The 17,870-nt window shown below is 42.0% G+C and overlaps 1 protein-coding gene across 8 annotated transcripts in view; it reads left to right on the top strand.

Annotated features, from left to right (window-relative positions):
* Positions 1–17,870, top strand: part of dlgap2a (discs, large homolog-associated protein 2a) — a 127,467-nt gene that overhangs the window by 102,631 nt on the left and 6,966 nt on the right. For 3 of the 8 annotated variants that reach the window (XM_079573997.1, XM_079573995.1, XM_079573996.1), the window contains 4 exons: positions 1,017–1,085; positions 2,062–2,218; positions 3,159–3,375; positions 4,674–7,092. In XM_079573997.1, the coding sequence (XP_079430123.1) occupies positions 1,017–1,085; positions 2,062–2,218; positions 3,159–3,375; positions 4,674–6,871 (2,641 nt within the window). In that variant the 3' untranslated portion in view covers positions 6,872–7,092. Of the gene's footprint in view, positions 1–1,016; positions 1,086–2,061; positions 2,219–3,158; positions 3,376–4,673; positions 7,094–12,006; positions 12,393–17,677; positions 17,767–17,870 lie in introns of those variants that run through there. The other 5 variants (XM_079573993.1, XM_079573992.1, XM_079573998.1 and 2 more) reach the window with 4 other exon arrangements.

Genomic DNA, 17,870 nt, shown 5'->3' with positions numbered 1-17,870 from the left:
AACTTATATAAAATGCACGTTTCAGTCAATTTTCCAATGAACAGTGTTGAATCTCCAGATCTCAAGGTCAAAGCACAAGTACAATACATTGATTGAAAGCTGCAGAGACGTGCGGTGTATGTGTGAGCTTCACTTTGGACCAATCAGACTTACCATGACAACTGCTGACACGAGTGGGAAATAAAGGATATTATGTTAGATACAGAAATGCGGCTGCATTTGGCAGGTTTTTGGTGTAAATGAAATGATTTGAGCATTGCACCAGTGACAAGTGGCACATGCTGTATGGGAAGTTGGTAACTTTGCATTTTGAACACTGCATCTTCTTTTGGTGGATTGATCATTGGATTTTCAAGGTCACGACTGCCTTAAATAATACTGTCGTTGCAATGTACAGTATGTTATTCAATTTTGATTGAATGAAATGTGTTCGCTTTGGTCTGTGACATTAGTGGTCAGTAGAGGTGGTTCTAGAATAGCCTTATTTGACTGATAATAGACATATTTTTGGACACAGAGGAATGAGCTGACTGATGAACGGCTGGCCAGGCTGAAATGCCCAGAGATGGATGTTGGCCATTTAGTGAAATCCTCATTCAGTGCCCGTTAACTAAATCTAATTAACCACACTGGGGAAGAGTGTATTGATGAAAAATAACAATTTGACGTGTGCTGCTTTTTGTCGCTAATGCTTTCTCTCACTATATTTATGTGTGATGGTGATGGAAGTGAACAGTGCATGCATGTGACAGCTCCCATTAAACTCCATTATTATGCTGCCTGTGTGCCTTCGCATTTCATTCAAGGACATTGCTTTGACCAACTATTGCCTCCACCGAATCCAACATTACCCACTTTTACCATCCCTCTCTGGCCATTCTTATCACCCTAATGTTTGCAGCGTTTTGGTGAGGAATCCAAGCAAACATTCAGTGCAGTAGTTGTGCACTCATTGGTATCTCATCATTCAACCAAATTATGGGACCCAGTAACTGTGTTCTCTTTTCTACCCACAGCTCTTACCGCCTGGATAAAATCAACAGCGACATGCGTAACTACATCACCAATTTTGCTGCAGACTTAAGGTGAATACAGGCTCAGCACCATACCTCGGTTGTGTTGCGCTGGTGTGTTGCAGTGGCGGGACGCAGTAGCCAGCTGGCCAGCTGCCCCGCTGACATACTCAATTTAGACCCCTCGCAGAGCAAACACTCAGGAGCAGTCAATGAGAGGTCACCTGGGGCAATGTGCACTTACAAGGTTGCCAACAAGTAAGGCATATTTAAACAAAACAATCATGCTATTGGACTGGCTTTGTCGCTCTAGTTTCAAAAAGTCACAGTGTTTTTGTTACCAGGTGAAATGTTCTTTCTGTATACTGTGTTTGCGGATCTATCGGTGAAAGCATCTCTACAGCGTAATAGGCCCCATAGTATGCTAAACAGACTTTTTTCTTTTCACAATGTTATTTTGTGGTTCTGTCCTTCTTTGGAACTCAAAATGCCATATTGCGCCTGTGTAAGTCTTGCGGTGTAGACCTCATTCTAATAATTCCGGGGCTTATTGCATTAAGGTCAGTACAAAGCATTGCCACCTGCAGTGCTGAACGTTTTTAGGTATGAAATGTAATGCTAGAATTTACAGTGGGACTCATACAACAAAGCGCTCTAATAAACCCTCTTGTTGTGCTTGGGCTGCACCTGCAATTGATCTTGTTCTTGGTCAGGAGTATGCTCTCTGATGTGTGTCCTTACTTGGTTGCCTTTTGATTTGCATTTCCTTTAATTCCCACGCACTGAGCACTGAGTACTGAGTGGATGCTTCCGCTGCAGAATACTTGTCTCCAGCTAAAGCAGACAGAAAAGGGTTTCCACCTGGAGGATCTGCTGCCGTAAACACTTCCCCTCCTAAGTTAGCCTCTAACAAATTCTGTCATCAGGCAACTGTGGCAGGTAGCCACTTGGTGAAGAATGTTTATAATAGTCTTATTGTGCTAAATGGGAGGTGATTTCTGTGAAACTAAGCACACTCATGTTTGTCCTTTTTTTTCTGTCTCTTCAGTCAGAACTACCACATGCAAACCAGAGACATGCACCCAAGCATCGGCCTGGACCCTTCCACCAACTACAATTCGCCCAAGTTTCGCTCCAGGAACCAGAGCTATATGCGAGCAGTCAGCACTCTCAGTCAGGCCAGCTGTGTTAGCCAAGTCAGTCAGGTAAGGGTCTTTACCAAATGTATGTAGAAAGAATGGATTTGAGGATTTAGATACATGTCGAGACAATGTATGGAAATGGTCATCCTACAACTCTATGGGCTTGATGTTATGCTTGCTGCACAGCTGGTAATGACGAAGACAAACATTGTCCCAGTCTGTGTCTCAAAGTATAGCCCTGAGGAGGCGCACACTGCCTGTAGGTATTACATATAAATATAATTAGGCTAAATAAATTACATGAACTATTGTTAGAATAATAAAAACTATATTTCCTGCCTGTATCCGGGTTGTTGCCTCTCCGTGTCCAGTTGTGGTCCTCCCCTTGTCCCGGGGCTTGCCTCTCTGTGTGCATGTCATCAAAACGTCACACGCACAGCAGGGCTTGGTCCATAGGCTTGAAGAGGAGCTTGGCCAGGGCTTCATGCGTTTGTAGCGCAACTCAGACCCAGCTGCTGCTCTGTTCATGAGACCCAGTGGTTCTGATCTGACTCCGATTGTGTGAGTTGAGAAGGGCATGAAGACGAGTGCAGATAAAGGAACAATCCAAAAAGCCTTTGAAGTTTGAGCTCAGCAGATGCGAGACTGAGGCCCTACCTTTGCTCACACAATAAATAAAGAACACATAAAGAACAGTGTGTATACTTTTCTTATAAATGGATAGTATTTTTCTAAATTTGGCGCTGCAATGGAACAAAGACCTGAAGACAACTCTCTGTGCCATGCCTTGCTTTGGATAATGTACGCTTACACATTGATGTATTCCAGAAAGCTTAATTACACACATTATGTTATATTTTATTTCATCAAATATAGCAACAAGATCCATGTATATTATATCCTTGACATTCATCCACATTGAGTTTTAACTCTTAATCCGAACCCAAACAGAAATGCTAAAATCTGTAAAAATAATAACATGATTTGTGTTTTTATGTCCTAGGTGAGTGAGACAGAGATAAATGGGCAGTTCGAATCTGTTTGTGAGTCAGTGTTCAGTGAAGTGGAGTCGCAGGCCATGGAGGCTTTGGACCTGCCCGGCTGCTTCCGAACCCGCAGCCACAGCTACCTGAGGGCCATCCAGGCCGGCTACTCCCAGGACGACGATTGCATCCCCCCCATAAACTCCACAGTCACATCCACCCTCAGATCCACAACAGGTAAGGCCTTGTCTGTATCCATAGCACAATATAGAAGATCTGCTACCTGAATGTCGGTATACATGTTATTAACCCTGCATTAGATGGTATAGCTGACTGCTTTATTCTGTTGCATGAATAATGTCATATGTTGCCGTTGCTTTTATGGACGTCTGGTTCTGTAGCTGCAACTTGTGAGCCAGTGCATCTACTGTATTCACAATACAGTGCCTCATCTGCTCGTTGGATGCATCAGAGAGTAAAGCTATGAACCCTATTGAAAACCACACCTGGAATTATATTACAACAAATCCTGGCTACACATTACACATTTTTCTTTTCACATGCAACATGGTGACACATGGATAGGACCTTTCTTGAAGTATAATGCCAAGTAATTGTGGGTGTTTCTTTTACTGAAATGAATACATTCTGTTTTTCAACTACTGATTTATCACCGAGATGCTACAAACCTGCAGCATATTTAAATGCTACATCGTGGTTCTGGTTTGAATACAAATCATTTCATCAATCACAAGTGCTGGATTTACGGAGATGTTAAGAAGAACAAGCGAAGAAGATGAAGAGGATCTCACCTCCTGCCAAAGATAAGATGTAGAAAACGGCGGTGCATATACAGTGAATATTGAGAGCTAGAGGTGTGGCCATCTGGTGATGTGCTTTGGTGATTTATTTTTGCTGAATGGTTGCTTACACTGCTTTCTCAGTATTTAAAACTGACATTTCCTAAGGCTTGCCACAATTTGCAGCTTGGAATGACTTGGTCAAACTGGACCTCACATTTTCAATAGGGTTCATACTATACTTCCTGATTGGTGGGAAAAGGTTTGGGAGAGTTGCTTACTTTTGTTTCTTTTCATTGCACAAAGAACATTTTATCTTTCAACAAAGGGAGCATGCAAGTGTCTATTTACCTCTGTTGTTAAAAATATTGTTTTTTCGATTTCTAATCAGTTCAGCTTTGTGCATTGAAGAGATTTAACATTGCATGCTGCAATCTAAGATTGAGAAGGCAGTGTAAACAATGAGTCAAAATGAGAAAGTTTTGTTATTATTTTGCTCATAAAAAGCAAAGCCTAATCTGAAAATATTATTCACCGATATCTGACATGGAAATGTGTGGCCAATAATGAATGAAATATGATCATTGTGTGAGAATTCTACTAAAGCCTTATTTTGACTCATCATATTCAGTGCATGACTTGATGTTAGTGCTTTGTGGCAATAAAAAGCACATAATCTCCAGCTGCTCACACCTGTGGCCATATTACAAATCCATATTTACATTTGTCTTCCAGACAGAAATTATATGCAGGAAGACACTTGTTTACCAGACCGGACCAGTGTTCATGAAGAGTTACCAGACACTGCTCCTATGGCTCATGACGATTTAGGCTGTCCCATCAGGAGAGACCTCCCATCGAGAGCTTATCCACAGGATAAAATGGGGGCCACAGCTAAACCAGTGTCAGGACCTCCTGTGTCTCCCAGCCTTTTCAGGTCGCCCAGGTCTAGTGCTCCTGAACGCTCACCTAAAGCCATCCAAGCCAGTATCAAGGAATCCGCCACTCTGGCTGCTGCCATCAGTATGCAGTGGAAAGAGGAGGTGTCGGCCATGCGGAGAGAGCTAGCTGATCTCCGCAGGGATCTGTGTAAGGAGCTGCGTGCTTTTAACAGCAACTTCAACACCTTCACCCAGCACTACAACACATGGTCCCCTCAGGCTGGTCACATGACTGCCGGGGTGGGACCAAGTTTGGCCGGAGGTTTAGTAGATTCGCAAGGATTTGGGGCGACCGCAGCAACAGGCACTTCAACAGGGATGGAATCAGGAGCTGAAAAATCTAGACCATCTGAAATCGACAGGGCCACTTTAGGGGCTAGAGAAAAGAAACCTCAAGTGTCAACGGTGTCAGTGGGCACCCAAGCACGGAGCAAGCTCCTGGTCCGACAAAGCACTGCAGACGCTGCGGTTAACTGTCCAGATGAAAAAGACGAAAAGAAATCTGGACGTAAGGGTCTCCCAAAACAGCTCTCTATGGACCCTAGCATCCTTGCAAGTCCACAGTCAATGTATGTGGAAAGTGCTATTCCACTTTCACTGGATCCAATACTTCCTAGTACTGTCAGAACATTTAAACCAAAGAAAGTAGAAATGATTATAAAGCCTGCCAAAACTAGAGCAGATCCTGTCACTAAGCTATCCAGTGAAGAAGAAATGAAATCACCTGAGAGGAGGGTTGTTCACGAGTCAGGTACTCAAAGTACAATGCCATCCCCGACAATCTGTGAACCAGAATCTGTAACTGGCAAACTGGAGGAGATTGATCCTGAAGTTTCTCCAAAACCTGATCTCTCGGATGACACGGCATCAGACGAGAGCAAAGAAACCATAATACTTCTACCATACGCAGTTCCCATGGTTACTGTGTCACCGCCAGACGACCCCGAGGTCACATCCGACTCGGAATCGCTGGACAACTTGCCCCTTGACCAACCAGACCCTGTTACTGTGAAAACACAATCTTCAGGTCCTGAAGACAAAGAACCTGAGCCACAGTCATGTGACTCGCCCCCTCCTCCTTACCCTGGCACTCCGGATGTTACTGTCACAGAGCCTCAAGTTGGGATCTTCATCACGTGTCCGTCTATTGTAGTGTCAGAGCACTTTGACCTTGAACCGCCAGAGAGTCCAACTGATAGCATCCCAGAACCAGCGTCCACTGCAAACATTCCGGAAGTGATCATCTCTTCTCCACCATTATCAGAACCAACCTCTCCGACTTCAACTCAGTCGACCTCAGAACAAGACCCCAAAGATTCAGAATGGCCTCCCCTTCCGGAACCACTAGAGACAACCCCTATCTACCAGTCCGATCTTGTGCATTTCGACTTGGTCATGCTAACATCTCTTGATCAGGATGATCTGGACTCGGTTTTTATGGATCCCGAGCCTGAACCGCTTGACCTAAGTGACTCTTTGTCCAACAATGAGGATCCACCCTTTTATGAATCAGATTATTCACCCTCACCCCTACCCACTGTGGATGCCGACGACCTGTGCCCGCAATCGACCGAACTGCCATACCTGGATCCAAACATGGAATACAACTTGGACGACTTGCCTCAAAATTTCCAAGTGCCACTGCCACTGGTCACTGTCACCATATCCCCTCCCAGCTCAGTCTCTCCAGACTCGTCCGTAGACTTCGGAACGCCAGACCCTCCATCGTCACCTGACTTGGTTACGGAATCAGATGACGTATTGGCAAAATCACAAGAAAATTTGGCCACATCCCAAGAGAGCGGGAGTGTTGTAGAGGAGGAAACAGCCAGTAACTCTGAGAGGTCAACTGAGGAGACGTTTCTTTGGTATAGATGGCACAGAAGAGCCTATACGGATGAACCCGTTCGCAGGAGTGCCAGTGTCGAACTATGGAGTGGGCGATATGAGTACAACAGTGCAGAAATTACATATGTGTCTCTTACCTTATAGGCTATATATACCTCATAAATATAAACAGCAGGCGACATGTAGCAAAGTCATGTGTAGCTGTAGAGACCCTATACAGCCGGTTGAAGTAACTTGGGCATTTCAAGGGATTCTTTACCAACTCTTAAGTAGTACTTAAGTTCTTGTTCTGAAAAAAGTGAAAAAAGTAAATGCATTTGTAATCAAGTATTGTGAGGACTCGTGATGTACAGTTGATTTATCTTCCAACCATTATCACCACTTGTGGCAAAGATCTTCCAAATGTACAGCTTCTTTGAGAGCAGCGTTCACAAGCATTGCATAAATCATATTGGACTGTACATACAGGCAAATTATTTGAACAAAAAATGTACTAAAAGATGCACTGTGAAGCACTATGTGACACCTGGACTGTCTCATTGTAATGATGGAAATCCTTTTCTCTTGTTACTTGTGTGAAGAATATTGTTATCATATAACTAAAATTCCAATGTCTTGTTATATTGGGGAGGCACCTTACCTAAAACAAAAGGGAAAATAATGCTGTGAAATGATGTTTGCACAAAAAATGACCTTTGTGATATTACTGTACTGATGCATTCAATCAAAAATATCAAATCAGTGTTATTAGCACAGTGTTGTACGTAGCCTAAAATGTAAATATGTTTACCTAATGCCACTCTATACAGCTATCATGGAGTATCTTTGTAAAAACAACAAATATATGAATATTATATCATCGGACTTCTACGTGAGTGGAAACAATGTATTTTTATGTAAAAGATATAATCTAAATGCTCAGGAATCTAAGACTGAGAATGTAATGCCGATGGGAAAATGAAAAGAGTATTGATATGTAAAATTATGCTGAATTATGATCGTAACTATTTTTATTTGACTTTGAATGATGAAAATTATGATGTAACAGTGCATGATTGATGGCTTCGTACTTTGTGCTTTTCATTCAAGGCGCCTCACTGTTACATTTTTTTGCACTCCAGTCAGGCATTATATTATGACCACATACAGTCGAAGTAAATAATACACATCATCTCTTCAGTATGTTAGTGGGCTGGATAGCAGTGTCATGATGCCTGAATAAAATGTCATGTCGTGATGCGATAGAATACGAGAAACACTTATTGATGGTTTGTCAAATGGCTTAGAGCATTTCCAAAAATGCAGCTGTTGTGTAGCGGTCACCAGTCTGCAGTGGTCAGCATCTATCAAAACATATCTGATCCAGCAGATGCCAGTCCAGAGTAGACAGATGTTTTTATTTGTGGATAGTACATAAGACCAAATGGCCTTCTAAATCAAGGAGGTGGTTCAAATGTTATGCCTGATTGGTGCCCTTTTCGTATATATATTGATACATATATATATACTCGTGGTTATACTCAGAAGACTGTTTGCCAACAGCTTGAAGGCGAGGCAAATCACAACTCCTATCTGTCTTTTTTTTGTCCAATTATCGGGCAATGTGTGGAATGGCCTGCCGAAGTCTGTGCGCTAATAAAGTGCAGTGAAACAAAAAGAATCTTTCAGCAGAACATCAGTGAAGCAGTGCCACAAAGGGACCGGCCTCAGTGTTTGTCTTCAAATGAAAATGTGCAGAATGCTTTGCCTAAAAACTTTTTAAATTGGTTAGATCTGTAAGGAGCGGGGAAGTTAATTGGGTTTCATTGTATTATTCATGTGGAACACCAGGCTCTAATGCCACTATTCCGAATTGCTATATTGAAGGTTTTTAGAAAGAAAGGGAACCCAAATCATGCATTCTGTCACACCAAAACAGTTTCAGTAAATAATAACTGGTTGTAGTCCTGCAGAGAGTTGTTCCAGTTCTCCGAGATCCTGCCTCTCAGCAAAAAGGTGGTTCTCTCCAGTCCTATCAGTTGTCAAGTTAGCGTAACACTAAAGTATAGGCTACAGTATGTTATTTTGTGTTAGCTGTATTCACCTAGTTAATGGAGTTTTTACACAACTTTTACCTTTTTATGGCTAATATGATTAAAAATGTATGTTTTTGCTAAAACGTTGCAGATTTTGTCTATACAACTTTAGATTTTTGATCTCAATCTCTTCTCACGTTTGATATAAAATCCTTTTAGTGAAAGGGTGTGACAATACCCCATCTTGAGCCTCGAGTTGCTCCAGAAAAATATGAGCCCTCGCTTCAATTCCAGCCAATGATATTGACAGTTCACATGGTTAGCATAATTCCCCATTTGATGTATTCAGCATAATGTACATTGATGTATTTGTGTTTGCTCTTAGCTGCTGTTTTCCAAATGCCCTTGAGACCACAGTGCAGACATGAATCCAGCTCTCGGGATAGAGCACGGAGACGTGCTTTATCAGAGTCAGCCAAAGCCCCAGTCACATTATCAACAGAGGGACAGTAGGAAGGCAGTAGAAGAAATTACAGCCTTTGATTCAGAGATCAAGAGAACAACAGTAAATTTGTTCTTTTATGATGCTTTTTTGTTCTGTTTGCAAATCCTTTGGACAAACTTTAACCATAGTACGTTTTAAAAGTTTTAGAAAGGTCTGAAATGTTATCTTATATTGAATGTTTATAGACATACCACAAGTAGTGTCTCTTTTTTCATCATATATTTTTTCTCATGGCGAGTGTTTTCATATTTTTATACTGACTAGACACTGTAGTATATTTGCATAGCGCCCTTAGAAACTGTTTGACTCACAATACCTCTCAAGTCTTAGGCAAAAGAAAAAGGCAATATCCAAATTCCATAATTCAACTTAGCTTCCATTTACCCACTGTCGACTCTGGTACTGTTTTGTGGTCAACACTTGTGGCATTCCCTGTTATTTATGTAACTATTCATCTTTCTCACTGGTGATGATTTGCATACCCTTAAAAGCTCACCTCTTAACAAACTGCTGCATTCCTCACACGGTGATAAATCCTGGTGGGGAAAAAGACCGTTAATGGCATGTCACTCAGTTTGCCCCGGCTCGGCCGACGTTTGCATAGCTTTCTTTTTGATAGATAGAGGTGTCCTAACAGAGATGGAGAGTCTGGTTCACTGCTTTTGTTGTTTAGTGTTAATCAGCCACAGCGGCACAGAGCTGGCTGATGTGCGCTGGTGCACAGTGGAGACATCTCCATTGTTTTTATAGGAAACAAGTTCAACCTGTTTGAGTCCCTGCATAGGCACTGTTGTAAGATTTACCAATACAATGCATTTTTACATGCAGATATTGCAGTTTTCTATGTCTAAACTGCAAAGGTGTCATAAGTATTTTTCAAATTTTCAAAAAGAAGTAATAGTATGGAAATGGACTGTTCTAGCTTGTAGAACTAAAATGAGTCTCACACTGTAAAGAAGAGGTAGAGTAGCCAAAATATTTACCCAAAGAAGAGTAATGTTACTTTAAGATATGTTTTCTCAAATAGAGGTAAAAGTTAGTGACCCAAATCATTACTCAAGTAAGGAAAAAAATCCTCCTATCCACCTATTTATTGGAGAGCATTATAACACAATATCCAGTCACAATCCAGTGCCTTCTTAGCCAGACCCAAAATCTTTTATATCGAGAGTTGTGTCTCAGAGGGACTATTCTTAAAACGTCAATGTCGATTCTTTATTCAAATCCTTGCTCTCAAGGCAGCTACTGAGATGACCTAAGATTGATATTACAGTTCACATTATTTACATCAGTCAATCTTTCTGAACATTCCTGGCATAGAAACTGGAACACTTCTCTCCGTCTGACTGAACCCTTACACTTTCAGTGCGTAAATGGGATGATAACCTTGGCCACGGCGGAGCAGCTTGTTAGCCCGCGCTTTATAAATCTGATACCCTTCCCCTCTCTACCCCTGGTCATCAAAGTGAAATTTAAATGCTGAGTAATACTGCTGCTGCCAGAACGGGGAGCGAGGAGTTATGGGCCCCCCCTTTGCACGACTGGCTGCTTCATAATGGCTCTATTTTGGTCGTCCTGCTGAATCATGGGTCATCTCTTCGCTGCCTTGATCTCCTTGATTTATCCAACACGCGCAAAAATCCTTCTCCGCAGCCGCCCACCCGTACACCACAGTTATCAGACTCATTTTGCTAATACCTTCATTCAGTTCACAGGATGGATATATTTGTGAATGAACACCGGCGTGAGTCATATTGCCCTCGTCAAAAGCAGAGTGCCTCTTCACGGGCTAGACATGTCTGGGTATTTTTAAACAGATACAAGGGCAAAATAAAGGACGGCCAAAATGTGGAGGCAATCCATGGTCATTCTAAGGGCAGGCTTATTTCACTGTGTGAGAGCTATCGTGAGAAAAAAAAAAAAACTTCTATGCGCAGTTGTCAATTTTGATTAAATTAAAAGTGCAATGGTTCAGCTTGTAACTGCATTGACCTGAGATTTTCCCTTACAACTGTAATAAAAAAGAACAGAGAAAGCCTAGCAGGCATTGGTGACCCATTCTGCAGGTTCATCTCCTGCTGGATTAGGTCGACTATTTTTCATCAGTGCTTGTAAAGAAAGGAATCCCAGCACTGAGAAATGTACAGAGGGCCAGATGTATGGAAAAGCTTTGAAATCACATGTGCCACATTTGATTTTCACATGTGCCACCTTTGACTTTGCAAGTGTCCAGATGTCATTTTAATTTTTATTGTGTGCAACTCTTAACTTGTTTTCTTTTCAGGTGAAGCGTATAAGGTAACACATATCCTGTCTATGTTATAGTGTCTGTGTTATAATTGGCAAAGTATAACAATAAAATAAAAACAAAAGATCATCAACTAAGAACACCCAAGATCAGGGGAAATGCTTAATCCACTGGGCCACATAACCCTTGTCTTTGTCACATGAGCAAATGATTATAAAACAAATGATTTGTTTATTTTCTAACACTTTTAAGTTGAAATCAGTCTCGACTGTGTAGCTCTATTTAGAATATTTAATCAAAAATAATTCAATGCATTTAGAGTTTTCTTCAGATGCTTCAATGTGCCAATATCAATGCGCCAATATCAACCACACAATAAAAAATGTAGATGTAATTTATATTATACATTATTTTTCAAAATTATTGATGGGTAGATAGAAAACATAGTCCGAATAACAGGTAGCATTTACATTAAAACGCTATTAAATGATCCCTCTATTTCTCTGTACAGCCATCACCTACACCCCCAGCTACAAGAAGACACCCCCGCCTGTCCCGCCGCGCACCACCTCCAAGCCTCTCATCTCCATCACGGCCCAGAGCAGCACCGAGTCCACTCAGGACGCCTACCACGAGGGCCGGCACCTCCACACCTCCATGTGGGCCCCCGACGGTCTCACCCTGGGCATCGGTCCCAGTAGGGCCATGTACAACTCCACCGACAGCCTGGACAGCACCAAGGCGGTCACTATAGCCATGGAGGCGGCCAAGGCCATGGCAGGGAAGAGACACCCCTCCACGGACAGCCATAGCTCGGTGCTGACCTGCGACAAGGCCATCCTGGTATCCAAGGCGGAGGAGTACCTGAAGACGCCACGCTCCTCTATTGGAATTCAGGTCAGAAAGAATACATGATATTTTACTAGTTTGGCCTGAAGCTAAACTCTATTGGTTTGGAACGGTTGTTTTTTGTAACGGGCACTGTATGTTTATGTGGACTGAACTGAGTTAAATAACTTTGGTATGGGCTTAAAGCAGTACTTATTACCATGTTTACCTTAATGCATCCTTTTCGTAGTCCCTCTGGGGGTAATACAAGCGTTAATGGGATGATTTGAAGGTCTTTCATCTCCCCCTGGTGTCAACTTCGCCGCCTACGGGTCAGAGGCCCCAATACACACTAGTGGAATCACGAAGTAGAAGCTAACAGGCTAACGGGCAAAGCTACCTGCGGGCTAGCACCACTTGAACAGTATTTACAGCCAAGTTTGAGTGATAGATTTGAGTGAATCTTCATTGTGTAATTGGATGTATATTATCCCTCTCTCCCTTTGTCTTTTCTGTCAGCTTAGTATTTACTCTCACGGACAATTAATGAGTAAAAAGACGTAACATGCTACGACACCTGCAGTATTATGGCCTTATGGCCTCTAGGGTAGAGTGCGGATCGGGCTGATTTTTTCTGTCCGAGCCCGGCCCTTGTCCGACAGAGCAGTGATCAAATCCGAACCGAGCCCGACAGGCATTAAGATATTTGTGTCCGAGTCCGACCGAGCCCGACACATTTAAAATCACAATATTTCCATAAGCCTAATGACACAGTAGGATACGATATTGTTTGTGTGGAAAAAGTCAGATTTTATCCATCAAAAGGCCTTCGTAACGTCAACACAGATGAGCGGAGCACGCACGGCCACACGCACGCACGTACGCGGAGCAACAGTTTTACCTATGCGGTCACTACACGTGTTTCGTTGTCACAGCAGTTCACAACTTCTTAAAAGCATTACTGCGTGCGCACTGCGCAGTGCATAAGCGGGTTTAAATGCCGCATCTTCTATTTATTTATTTATTTATTTAGTTTTTTGACAAATGAACGCTTGCTATGCATGAAATGAAACAGACCCATTTTATTTTCATTTTTTATTATCGTGCTGATGTGTCCGAGTCCGACCCGAGCCCGAAAATAAGTTCTAAATATTTGTCCGAGTCCGACCGAGCCCGTCGGGTTCCGACGGGTCCCGTCGGACGTCGGACGGGTTGCAGCACTCTACTCTAGGGGCATGAGTTACTTAGTACTGCTTTAAAAAGATAAAAGAACTTGGGTCAGTGATGTGTAAGTCAGTAGTTGGTGGTTGATGGAGGGTCTGATGGCGCAAATTGGCTGCATAGCTAAATTGTATGGACTTGAGATAGACAAGTAAAATCTTCCCTTCACTCATTGGCTTTACCAGTGGTAGTGGCCATACTGGATGGCCTGTTGTATAATACTGTTGTATAATACTTCATTCCAAGTACATACGCGGAGGAAACTTCTGTTACCTTTTGTGTCCCACTTGCTAAAAGTAACATCTCAAAGCCAAAAGGAGAAAAAAAAAAACTCTCTCTGTTTTCTTTTCTAAAAATAGCCCGAGTGAGTCATTTTACCGCAATCCATCAATTAGGATTCAAGTCAGGCGGCGCAGGTTTTAGTGAATGGTTTAGAGCCACGGTCCATTCATTCCCCACCCACTTACTGTACCTTCCTCAGCCTCACACTCCTCCTGCTCCGGCACCGGCTTTGTTTTTTTCCTCTGTGCAATTTCACCTCCGATTCCCCATTATCTCACAGTGGAATTGTTCTGTTTACAGCCATAGGGCCAACTATTACTCATCTCTCTCTGTCAGACTTTGTTGTTTTGTGCTGATCATAAAATAAGTGGCGGTTGACACTAGCGGATAAAATGTATCTAAGTGATAGAAAAATGCTGTCCTCATGTGTTTATCTCCCGTCTTCATGAATAAAAAGGGGATGAGTTGGTACCATAAATGAGATGGAAGTATTTGTGTAAGTAAAGAAATACTTCCAATTGAGTAAAATGATTGTTAAAGTAACATTTTGGCAACTTTACCCACCTCGTTATCATGCCTCATGCCTAAGGGATCATATTGGCTCCGGCTTTTTTCCACCACAATCCATTGAATAAGTTTATGGCCTGAATACTTTTAATCGCCATTATTAAAGTGGACCACTGTCAGATGATTCATAATAGTATTCTTAGTCTGAGCTAAATGTCAGTGCGTTCTTATTCACACTTGTTTAAAGCAGAGGACAGGGCGGACTGCTGCATTCACTTAATCACTTCTCCCTTCACATTCAAACTCCCTGATCTCCCTCATCTGTGCCTTTGCTTCAGCTCCACACTCCAATAACCACACATCGCACGGCTCCGCTTACTGTATGTATCTGCAGCGCCCGCCTGGCAAATCTGTCACTCTCGGAAGATCGTTATGATGAGTGGTTAATTTAAAAGAAGAGCGCGCCGGTCACGCCCCAGTAAACTTCAGGTTTGGTGAGACAAATTTTTCCAAATGAATACACGGGTCGGATCTGACTCACTCATTACCAACAGAAGGTGCAGGGGGGTAAACAATAATAAGGCAAATGAGACGAAATTGTAGCAGGAGTAAAAGGGAAATCATTGTAATTGTCCAGTTAGTGCAGTCATGCGTGTATTTTGATTTGGCTCATATAGTATGTATGAGACTGATCTGACTACACCCAAGAACAGTGGTATCTACAGCATTATACACAGTGTAACTTTCCTCCAGATTAATACGGTGGTTGTTTTGACCTGAATGCTTAATCCTTAATATCCTTAATATCTCCCTTGACGTAAAATTGAATTTAAAAATGAACTACAGTGAAATATTAGTTTAAAATTTGGTGACATTTTTTAATCACACTGGCACAAATAATGATTAATACAGCATTTTTTCCCCTGGATATCACCTGCACCTGCACCTCATCAAAGAACACATCGAGGGCACTTACGCAAGGAAAAACATGACATACTACTTTCAGCCTTTTTACAAAATCTCCCTTTGGATGCTCTGTTTGACAGAAAACATCATGCAGCAGCCATACTATTGATCGATCCACAGAGCTGAGAGCATCAGTTGACCCTGAGTTCAATTTTTTATCATACAGCACCCCGTCCTCTTCACTCGGCCTGTACTGCACTTTTTTATTAACCTGAATTATCTGGCTTCTTCATCGATTCACGCTCAGGTTTATAACAACCATCATTTCAACAGTGGACAACAAACGCCTCACCTTTGACCTTGTGGATGTGTCCTACTGGATCCGCTGTCTCCCCCGCTCTGAGATATCCGTCTTCTGAAGTCATAATTGATTTGTTCCTCTCCAAAAATAGTTGTAATTGTGTGCATCATTAGAGTGATTAAGGGGGAGTCAAAGCATTTAACCTCAGATGAACATGTCTTCTGGAGAAGGCACCAGCAGTTGTTTGTTTTCCAAAGCGACAGGGAGGTTTTTGCTTAGGCCCACAGTTTTCCCATCTGTGCTGACTCTGGGATCACTGATGCATGGTGTTTGTATATCCATGCACATCTCAGTGGCTCTATATAACGAAACATCTTCAGTTTTGCGTTGACAAAACCAAACAGGGTAACGCTGGGTTAAGATGTTGCAAGAAGCCGGAGTGTGAATATACAATTTTCAAAAGTTCAAAATAAATTAATAGGCTACTTCAGTTATCTATTAGCTCTCAAATTTGCCGCAATTTCCCAGATTAGATCAAATATGGGACTATTACACTAGAAAGTAGGATGTATTTAGTGTAAAATTTGTTATTCTCAAAGCTGATTGGTCCATTTTTTCAGGGTAAGTTGATGATACCAGAATGATTACCAGTTCTTTTAATACTGACAGCTTTGACCAGTCCGAACTAAACTTGAACTTGGCACAAACCTTTTTCAACAACAGTCTCCTTGATGTTTGTCTTCCTCGCCTCCTCATTCATCACACGCTCACATCTCATTCTCTTTTCACGAGCCGGACTTAGCTTTGCTCCCGACGCCGCACAGTATAATGGAGGTTACTGCGTGCTCATTTCCCGCCTGCTAAAGGCAGAATACAAAGCGCCTCACCAAAAATGTCACTATACTGACCACTCTGCAGCACCAAAGGCCTGACATTTCCCCACATCATCAGAAAGGGCTATTTTTAACCAGTGTTTTGACATGTTGGTAGAAGGGGTGCACTTGAGCTGAAGACGTATGAATGTCTAACCTTTTAGGGATACGTTGTTATTTGGACTCAAACAGGTACCAAGTCAAGTCACCGATCAGGCACAACATTGTCACTTTAGACAAGGTGAAGTGAATAACACAGTCGAATATGGCTCCTGTTACAGGGGGAGAAAAACAAATAGTGAAAGTTAGACAGCTGGGTCAATGCATCTTCAGAGCTGCTGTGTTTTCAGTCTGCATAGGTCAGTATCTATCAACAATTGTCCAAAATGAGCTACTTAATAAACTACTGTGGGTCTAATTCTTGCAGAAGGTCATTTGTCTCGAGCAGAAAGGATTAAAGATGTAATTGGCTTCTTTCTGTCTTTTTGAAGTCAGCTTTGGTTCCTGAATTACATTTTATATTATTATTATTACATAATTTCTTTCCCACATACTTTGAAAAGAAGGTGTACATGTACATATAAGGAGTTTGATTAATCATAATGATCTAATCGGCTAACTCATGATCATGAAACACACAATTTTGACTAGAATATTAAAATAAATAAATGTTTCACTCCACTTGTCCGGTCGTCATAAACTATTTCCCTATCTGTGTATGTTTGTTTTCTGCCACTCTTGAATCATAAACAATGGCAATGCCATTGTGCTTAAAGCCGACAATAGATCGGAAGCCAAGAGGAAATTGCAAGATATAGCCTACTAATAATAGAATCGGATTAATTCTGCATAAATTTAGCAAAAGGCTCTACATAATGCTAACAAAATGCGGCCATGTTTGCTGCGAGAGAAAATTGCCTCTGGAATCAGGGTTGTTATTTGTATTGTGCCTTCAAATATTTGCTCGTATCTAGTAACAAGCAAACAGTAATGTGGTGATAGAGGGTGTTTTAACCTTGCCCCATTCGTTCTGTCCTTATATTAAGATTCCCAATATTGACCTCTAATCCCGTGCTCAAATCCTCTCCGGTCTTGTCGCCTTAGCCCGCAACCATTAATCTTACAGTGTTTACTTCCTGACAGTGCACTACAGTTAAGGTGCTTTGACCAGTTCCAAACCAATAAGCCTGAAGCACCAGGGGAATGCTTGTGCACATAATAAGCAACAATGGCGTGTCTTTAATTTATTTATTTTGTCATATTAGGTGGAGGCAGCTACAGACTCGGAATCGGAAAGCAAAGGCTTGCGGGAGTACCACTCAGTCGGCATCCAAGTGGAGGATGAAAAGAAAAGGTAAGAGTGTGTTGCGTCACTATGTGTTTTGAGAGGCTGTTTTTAGGTCCTACAATTTGAGGTTTTGAGTTCCTAGAACCAGAAAATGTCAGTCTTGATGGCAG

The sequence above is a fragment of the Gobius niger genome (genome assembly GCF_951799975.1).
Source record: "Gobius niger genome assembly, chromosome: 16".
Lineage (NCBI taxonomy): Eukaryota > Metazoa > Chordata > Actinopteri > Gobiiformes > Gobiidae > Gobius > Gobius niger.
Note: the sequence above shows the minus strand (reverse complement) of the source record. Positions and strands in the feature narration are given on the sequence as shown.